General features: G+C 39.5%; 1 protein-coding gene across 1 annotated transcript; it reads right to left on the bottom strand.

Moving 5' to 3' along the window:
• Positions 1 to 107: 107 nt before the first annotated feature.
• On the bottom strand, positions 108 to 7,522 carry cops2 (COP9 signalosome subunit 2). Its single transcript, XM_071901481.2, has 13 exons — positions 7,389 to 7,522; positions 6,762 to 6,875; positions 6,544 to 6,621; positions 6,322 to 6,447; positions 6,118 to 6,207; positions 5,926 to 6,003; positions 5,023 to 5,197; positions 4,707 to 4,885; positions 4,431 to 4,483; positions 3,646 to 3,743; positions 3,479 to 3,561; positions 1,500 to 1,558; positions 108 to 738 (listed from the first exon to the last, which is right to left on the bottom strand). Exons 1-13 carry the CDS (start codon positions 7,440 to 7,442, stop codon positions 594 to 596), a joined length of 1,332 nt encoding a protein of 443 aa, XP_071757582.1. The 5' UTR covers positions 7,443 to 7,522; the 3' UTR covers positions 108 to 593.
• Between the last annotated feature and the right edge of the window lie 2,060 nt (positions 7,523 to 9,582).

Here is a 9,582-nt window from a genome sequence, read left to right as displayed (position 1 = left end):
GAAAGCTATTACCAGCGGATAAAAAAGGACGTCATGAGTGCAGAAATAACATCTCAAGATGAGCGATTCACTTAAAGGAAAAAAAGAATCCTTTATGCTTCCATTGATTACATTTAAAAAGGTTTTTATTAAACTTCTACTCAAAGTAAATTCGACATGTTTAGCCCATCACACAGTTCAAACGATGTAGCTAGTCAAAGGCAGCTGAATCCTTTTAGTGCTGAGAGGAATCTGTGTTTATTACCACCAAGCAACAGTATACATTAAATACTGTGTACACGTTTTCATACACATTTGGACATTTTTTTTTAAAACAACTGAAACATTTGAGTGCTGCATACGAAAGGGTTTGCCAATCAGCTACATCAAAAACAGAAATCGGTGTCGGTGTGTTCCTCTCATCAGACAAAAACAACACACTTTCAACACGTTCTCGGGGCTCTTGGAGATTGTTTCCTCTTGACATTGGTGGGATTCTCAAAACCTGTGCTGTGTATCTCATCTCATAAGGTATACTTGAAGAAGCACAGTAGCATATTGTATGGATGCATTCAAACATGCCATTTTCCTTGTCTCTTGATTTTTACATGCCATCATGTGAGCTTGCTAACAATAGCTTGGTTGAGTGAGTTCAGCTGATTTGTCCATTTGTCTAAAGCTGTGTAGCGAGCCCCTCCTCTCTTCTGGTAGTCCAGTTCTAGTAGCTGGTTGACTTGGTCGATGCGGCCATGGATTGTGCTGAAAAGAAATACCAGCACAGACACGGTGATCAGAGCAAAGCTGCAGCGGTTGCATGACAAAATCAATCATAAGTATGACACATCACAAGTCAGCGATCTCCAATTTCTCCACATTTTTCAGTCAAGCTCTTATAGAAAAGCTTTGATATGCTAATTCAATAAAATGTCCTGAGAATTCCTGTGGTTGTATATCTGATCTGGCTGCCAAGTCTGTTGTGGGATAACAGAGCATATGCTGTAAACACAAACTTAGTGAAATAGGCAGGGTTCGACTGAGTTTCCCTGGGCCCTTTTGGGTTCAGTACAAAGATCTACAGTGAGGTAACTGACAAAAGTTTGATCAGAATCAATCGGCATGATGGAAAGAAACTAGGAAAATAGGGCTCAGGTTGAAACAAACAACAAAAAAACAATTGTCCTTTAAAAAGAGTCAGCTAGTTATGAGTTTGAAATTCCAATGTGCCACTCTTGTAAAGATAAACAATGGAATCAACTCATGTCTTCACTTGCTACCAAGTCATTTACATCAGTGAATCATTACAGCAGAGGTGTGGCTCAAACCCATACTGTACATAAATTACTATTACAGAATGAGCAGTCAATTAGGAGTAAGATCCAACTGAAACTGTCGATTCATGCCAGCTGATTTCTCTCAGGGCCAAGGGCCACAAACTATGAGGAACTACAACTATTTATAGAAAGGGAACTAGTTTTTCTTTGGAACCGATTTCTCAGCAGGCATGTGAGTGAGAAACCTACTTATCCAAGATGCACTGCACCAGCAAACTCTCCACATCACACACATCAATGTTCAGCTCCTGAAACAGAGGGGCAAAAGGCATCACTCATCCTCATGTCTGTCAATACTTTGTCAACAATTAGGCTGATTTAACACAAGAATGCACACAATTCAGCACACTGTAGGTCATATTGTAAATATTATGTGTGTTGCAAGAGCGCTATGGAGGAGTTAATTTTAATTTTAACTTATTAATATGCCATATCAATAACTATATATATTAGTACATGCACAGACAAAGGGGAAATACATTGAAATATATGAATAAATTACATTGCAAGCACAATCAGAAAGGAAATACATGAATAAATAGATGAATGCATAAAGGAACTGAGGAATAAATAAATAGCATGTCACTTGTTTTTTTGGTTTGCTTTTCATGTGTGGATGAATTTGTGATTTTATTGCTGCAGTTCAATTTCAGTTACTTCCAACATGTGCTAATGAGGGTGTGTCACTCAAACCCTTGTGGGTTGTACCCACAGTACCTGTATCACAATTGACTGATCAATGTCTGAATGCTTAGATCGACAGCCTTCGCCTTGCTCGCTCACCATTGTTCACATATGAAACTAGCTAGCTAGCCAACTAACTCGTACGGGAACGATGGCTAGAGACTCCCACAGGCAAATGACGGCTAGAGACTGACAAACGAAGCTGGAAGAAATGCCTCACCTGATTATATGCTTTGATTATATCTCTGACTTGCTCTTACCATATGAACTCTCTAGGCCCCTCAGGTTATCTGAGACCGGTCTGCTAACTATTCCCAGAGTTAAAACTAAGCATGGTGAGCATTTAGTTATTATGCCACACACAGCTGGAACAAACTCCCAGAAGAGCTCAGAAGCACACCAACTTTGACCACTTTAAAAAACTTGTGTATTTTGATTCTTCATTATCTCTTCTTATACACTTTATCTCTTTTTATTTGTTTTTTATCTTATCCTGTATTTCTTATCTAATGTCTTGTATACCTTGTGTAAAGCACACTGAATTGCCTTTGTGTACGAAATGTGCTATAAAAATAAACTTCCTCTGCCTTGCCTTTTTCATGTGGAGTGATTGGCTGAGAATTTGGTCGAGTTAGCTGCTCTGGCTGCAGGACACGACCTCCCAAAAGTGGCTGCAAGTGGCTGAATGTTCACCAACAGTTCAAGTTTGATTGCTACTCTTGAATCTTACAACACCACGCCCACCGACTCCCCTTATTAGCATATCGCCGCTGTCAGTGAAAAACCTTGTGATTCCAGTTTTGGTGATTTTCATGTTTTAGCTTCAGTTGTAGGATCTTCTACAGGATAAGAAAATTCTACAACCCTTGGGCTGATGAAATCCATTCAAAACCAATCAGATAAACTCAAAAAGGCATTGTGGTCAAGCTAAAAAGAAGGTTATTTTAATGAATTCCTAGTTTATATTTAGTTTATTTTTTGGAGATTTGAGGTTTGTACCCGACAGCAGCAAGAAGGAAAAATAAAAGGAACTGTGACAATAAATGCCTAAATAAATATATTAAAGAAAAATAAATATTTTGTGTTTGTGGCAACGAATATTTTAGAAATTAATAAATGTATTAATGGATCAATTTATTGGTTTATTTTATTTATTAATTTCCACATTTTTTATTGATAATATTTATTAATGTATTTAGCCTTTTCTGTGTGTTTTAATTTGTTGATTGATTCGTGTATTCATTTATTTCTCCTTTACTCTGTGCTTTTACAAGTAGATTTATGTATTAATTCATTGTTACAGCAGACTTGGTCCTCCATAGAGACCTGTTACACAATACAAATAATTTAAAACAGTCGTGAAAAAGTAATAAGGGCATCAATACAAATGGTTGCCCAATGTTATTACTTGCGAATATGATTAGAGAGGAAACATATCAACAGATAAATCCACATTGCAGGACATTTGTATTATGAGGACTTACCTTAGAAATGAAGGGGATGTGTATTCTTGTGTACGGTTTGATGAGTTTGATAAGTACTTGAGTTCTAATGTTCCGTAGCAGCTCTGCAACCCAAGAACACACATCAGGTACGATTTAGACAAAGTTTTACCCAACACATGTGAACTGAAGTCACGTTCACCACTCACCCTCTATGTGCTCTCTGATGAAGGGGTCGTCCATTATGTTACTGTGATTTGTTTTCAAGATTTTCTCAAATTCAGTGATGTCATTATTCTGGTAGGCGCTGGAAGGGAAAACAGTCGTTCGGTTACAACTCTATACATTGTGTCTTCACGACCCACAACAAAAACTCTCATCCTGATGGTTTCCAACACATTCCCAAATATTAAGCCTTCCATGTAAACACTCCATTCTTCCTACAGTTTTGGGTGTGCATTCTCACTTTCTTGTTTATGTAATAGAAATTAAACATGTATGCAAGGAAACTGAGCAATTAGAGACAATGCCTGTTATTTACTTAAACATGAGGACTAAAGAAAGCAAATGAGGAAGCAGATGACTAGAGGCATGGGACGGACAATGAGAAGCAAAGCTGAAATACTAACCAAAGGTCATACAGTGAAGGCCCACTCACATCTAGAATGATAACTGAAGATAACTATAAAAAAATTGCAATCACAACTAGAATGATAACTGAAGATCACTATAAAAAGATTGAAATCGCTCTAAGTGTTACCACTACAACTGTAACTAAAAAACATCCAAAAGGATAACGATAGCTGTATTTTTGGTTTGATCTCAGAGAGATTTTTTGGATGCCGAGACAACGATAAAACATTTTCAACCAATCAAATTAGAGTTGTAAGAAATAAGGAGGCGGATAATTTGGTAGCTCACTGCAGTGACACTTCGTTTGCTGAGGAAGCATAATAATCAAATTCAAAATTGTAATATGTGAATATATGCTTACCTTACTAAGTTCGTCATTGCTAGGATCTCTGGGTCATTTTTGTATGGTTTAGCCTTTGGGAAAAAAAAGGGAAAGTTATGCTCACTACTACATGTTATGTAAATTTGCATTAATTCAATACAATAACAAATAAAAACAGTTTCAGCCAAGCACTCTGATTGTCGTGTGGCAACCAGCAAGCTAGGTAGTGTCCTGCTCTCTCCTGTTTTATATATACAGTATATGCACACTACTTAAAAGTAAACTTTTCAGACAGTAACAATTTGTTTCACACACCTCCTGAGAGTCAAAAGGGTTGATTCCTGACTTCATCAGCATGTTGGCTAGGACCAAGTACTTCAGGCATGTTGTCCTCCTTGGGCTTCCAGACTCATCGTAGTTTTTAAAGGCCTCAAAGAAGTCTGTGTGAGCCTTCTCAAACTCACCCTCTCTCAGATGCATCTTCCCACCACACTCTGCTCAGGACCAAACAAGCACAGGTCATTGAACAAACAGCTGTGACAGCACGCAGCAGGACGATCACATCTGACACAAACCTATGTAAATGAGGGAGTTAAATACTTTGTAGGAAGCCCTCTAGACACTATCATACCTCTGATGACTCCCATGATAAGTGGGTGAGGGATGGCAGATTTAATATGAAGCGACTGCTCATACAGGGCCTTCAATTTCTTGTTGTTTTTCTGTGCTGTGTACATCTGGATCTCCAGAGCGTAAATCTCCAACAGCTGTGTGCCTTTCTTCAGGTCATCCTCTCCATCATCTGTCTGTAGTTGATTAAGATTTAAAACACCACTGATCAAATAATCATTTCCATCATGTATATCTACATGCCTACATAAAAGCTCAGAGCAGATCAGATTTTCTTTTCCATTGAAGAAGTTTTTAGGAAAGTGCTGCCTCTGGTGAAGAACTGTTTTGTCTGAGATACTTTTGCCAGCAGTTTACTGTTATCTTAGGGTTGAATGACCAAACTATCAACAAGTTGTGCAACCACAATACCACTTATGCAAAATCTGCCAGCTACAAGCTGCAATTTTGTCCAACCAAGACAACAGATTTTGAATGCAATGCAGAAAAGCAAAGACAACTTGAGTGACTGGCTTTTCACAGAGGAGCTTCATTTATGCCACCCTCTCAACTCATGATAACAATTTCACTGATTACATTTTAATGGGATCAATAAAATCTCAAAATCTAGGCTACATCTTTAGACACAAGTATGTATTTTGGCAATGCAATACTGACAAAATAGCAATGATTTGTTGAATACTGTAATATCAATTGCAATATATATGGCCACAGCTTTTTACACTTTTGATACCAACGTTTTCAGCACTTAAATATTTGCGCAGATTGAATAAAAATGAAATATTTTCTTCAATATGAAACTTTGATTTGTGTGGGCTAGGGATTACGTACAGCAGAAGAATACCTTGTTTAGGAAGCTGTTTTAAACATTTAGAAAAAGGGGGAAAAAATTGCATCTACTTACCTGACATGACTGGTGCAGTTGCCTAAGGATCTTCTGCAGTTTTCCATACTCTTCTCTCTCTAGATACAGTTTCCCCAGCTACAGGGAAGCAGCAGAAACAACAATTGGACAACAAGAAGACATCCGAGCATCTCTTTAACTAGGAAATGGCAGTAAGACTCCATATGGAAATAATGGAGAAGCCCTGCTTACCTTTGTGTTAGTTTTGAACCATAATCTGTCATTTTTTGCATCTTTCAAAGCCTCCAGTGTGGTTTCATAGAACTCCTGTAGTAGGTCCATCTAATAACACAGGAAACACCCCAGAGTCAAAACTCCTGGTACCGGTACGTGATGTACAAGGATATATGTAACTGCCAGCTAGATTTTTCTCTGTCTCATATGACTCATTCTTACCTGTTTGGAGGTGGAGATGTAGTCCAGAATGGAGTTGATGGACTTCTCTGAGTAGTTCCTGGTGACAGCACTCCTGATGTACGTTAGCAGCTGCTTGTATCTGTTCATCATCTCTGGGAAGTTGGTCTGCAGGATTGAGACACAGAAAACCACATTGTAAAGAAACATTCCATGTCTGTTGGGAGATCAGAAAACAGCAGACGTGTATGTGTCACTGCTTACCAATTTGAAGTTGATTTTGATCATCTGTTTCAGTGCTTTGAATCCCCATTCTCCCTTCTCTCCCTCCAATTCCAACACCTGAACACACAACAGGATCATCAGTTGTTAATACATTCTGTGGATGTCAAAATGTGAGTGGAGTAAAACATGACCTCCGAAAAGTAACGTTATGCAGAGTGCTGCATTTAGTAGATCATATTTCGGGGTTACCACTCCACCTTTTGGAAGCTGCTGAGCGCTGCTTTGGGGTCATCCTCCTTCAGGGCTTTGGAGTTGTAGTACTGGTTCTCCAGGTCCACATTGGGCTCTGAGTTGCTGTCTTCCGAGTATTCCTAAGTTTACACACATGCATCTCAAAGTTCAAATCATGCAATCCAGTGGTAGCTGGTGGGCTTAACTAGCAGAACATAGCCGAAACTCCTAGCTAGCTACCGCTAACGATAGCAGGTTGTTCCTCAATATCAACCTGCAAATACCAGACTCTGCTAGCCAACGGCTTGCTAACTGGCTGGTTCGCTGTTCATGATTGGAATAAACAGACAGGGCCGGCTAAACTTAAGTTAGCCAACGAACGTTAGCATGGTTAATGTTTCAGTGTTGGAACTGTGAAGTAGCTGGCTAGCTACATGGTGCTAAAACAAACTGTCGTTAGCTAGCTAGCAGGCTAGTCCTCCCTCCTGTCAGCTTAGCTCCCCTTCTGCCTTCATATTAGCCAGCGAGCTAGCTAGCTAGCTAAATAGCCGACGTTAGCTCGTGTCCTCGCTAGTTTACTGTTAGCCCTCGTTTTCCACAGCGGGATAAAACCCAAAAGCAAGCTAAGCGATTTCAACTGATTGTGCAAATACCAGGTCGTAATCCTCTTCATCGTCGCACATGAAATCATCTTCCATGTCAGACATCTTAATGGTCTTCCTTGTCCTTATCCAAGACACTCACTAGCCCGGCCTGTGTTGTGTTTTGCTGTGATAGTGAGGTGGTGTCAGGGTGGAAAATGGCACAGACGCTATTTCTGACTATAGATGGCGCTGTTGGATCGCCTCAGACAGGCGCATCACCCAGCGGCAGTCCTCTGACTGGGGGCATGAAATGGCTGTAGTGAAATTTTGAAATAATGTAGATTCACACTGCAATTCCACGAGAGAAACTGGATTGTGTTTACTTGAGTACTTTTTTGAGTGATTTTGTTTGAAACATTAAAAAATATTAGGCCAACTTTTTCTCCTAATTTTAAAGGAACTGCTCCGACTTTAGAGTAATTCTATTTACTTTAAAATCTATTTAATTCTACACACACACACACACACACACAAATTGCACAAAAGTGATGAGCAGACCTAATGTGATCTGACATTTAGGCTACTCTTGACCTTACCAGCTATAGCCTAACTGATTCTATCTATCTATCTATCTATCTATCTATCTATCTATCAATCATTTGTATATACTCCACAGTAACAGTATTTTACTCTTATTTACTTTTTCTAGACAAGTAATCCTGTTCTGAGTAAAAAATAATTATGTAGCACCTCTGAGTGAAATATTTGATTGGACTGCCTACACTGCCTCTAGTTTCTTTGTCCAGTTTCTTATGCATGTTGATTTGCGTACAAACTGGAATTAGAAAATAACAACATGTAAGCAGATAGCCAAGCAGAGCACCTCCCAACACACACAAACACACACAAACACACAATCTATAAGTGCATCTGAACCAGCAGAGGTGTTAAAACTTTTTATTGAAGTTGAAACATTCATTTAAAGGACTGTTAACAGGCAATTGGCTTCATGACCACAAAAGAAAAAAACAGTTTGACAGGTAAATTATTTCTCAGCAACTGCAGTAAGTATAAAGCTACATAATTACAAATATTGCGTGATTACTGCAGTCATGCATTTCAGATTTGAGTCAGTCTGTGGATCAGGTTCATGTCAAAAGCGTTTCGTGACTGCGTTTTTAACAGCCTTGGCTGCCACACAGAGGAAAGAGGCCATTGGCAGCATCACATCCCTCTCTAGCCTCTCTCCCTCACTCGGGGGGTCACTCCACATCAGACCCTGTGAAAGATTTTATTACCAAAGAGATTACGTTTCTGTTCCGAAAATTTACGCAATCAGTTTATGTGTCATCAAGTTATGTGTCATAAGTTTATTCCCGAAAAACAGATGAGCGTGGGTGAAAAACTTAAGCCCCTCAGCCTACGTCGTCAGTTTGGCCATAATATTTACAATATCCAGAAGTGAATCCAACACCAAAAGTAGAGGGAAGAATATACTCACAGATTGATTTATGACTTTAAAAGCATTAAAAATGTCCTAAGTGATATTACTTGTGTGAGTGTGTGTGTATACGACTGTGTCACAGGCAATGCACTATTATTAACTATCATCTTTCATGTGTACAGTGAGACAGTTACTGCATCTCTTACATGAAACCATGCAGCGTCTGTCTACTGGTTTCACAGAAACTAATATATTCAAATTGCTGTGCATCAGCACTAGTCTGGTGGCCTGTGGATGTGTGTGTGTGTGTTTGTGTGTGTCTGTGTGTGCGTGCTCATCTGTGCATGCGTGAGATGCATCATTCCAGCAGCTCTGGTGTGTGTGCAGTGTCTGTCAGCGCTTCAGTAATTGTATTGGGTTTGTATCAACAGAAACACGTACAAATGAGAGACTCTTTTCTGCTGGAAGCAACCACACCAGAGAGGCTGTGAGTCCGGGACAAAAGACACAATGCGGTTAATAGACCCCTGATATGTCATCACGACGCCCACACAGCCTCCCCAAAATTATAAGGCATTAGGCTTCTCCACATACCTGAAGTACATTGTTATCACCGCAGACTGACTGATCCACCGTCAACACATATTCAGAGACTCGAAAGAGGGCATTTCTCTATTAGGCAGCTGTCGTGGGAAAAAGCTGCAGGACTTCAAGGGCAAGAGAGGAAACCCCCAGCCCAACCTTAATATATCTCCACCTCAGGCACTGACTCAGGGCCAAAGACTGTTTTATTTATCAAACTGACACAGGGAGATGGTC

This window comes from Centroberyx gerrardi, chromosome 1 (assembly GCF_048128805.1).
Source record: "Centroberyx gerrardi isolate f3 chromosome 1, fCenGer3.hap1.cur.20231027, whole genome shotgun sequence".
In the NCBI taxonomy this organism is placed as follows: domain Eukaryota; kingdom Metazoa; phylum Chordata; class Actinopteri; order Beryciformes; family Berycidae; genus Centroberyx; species Centroberyx gerrardi.
Note: the sequence above shows the minus strand (reverse complement) of the source record. Positions and strands in the feature narration are given on the sequence as shown.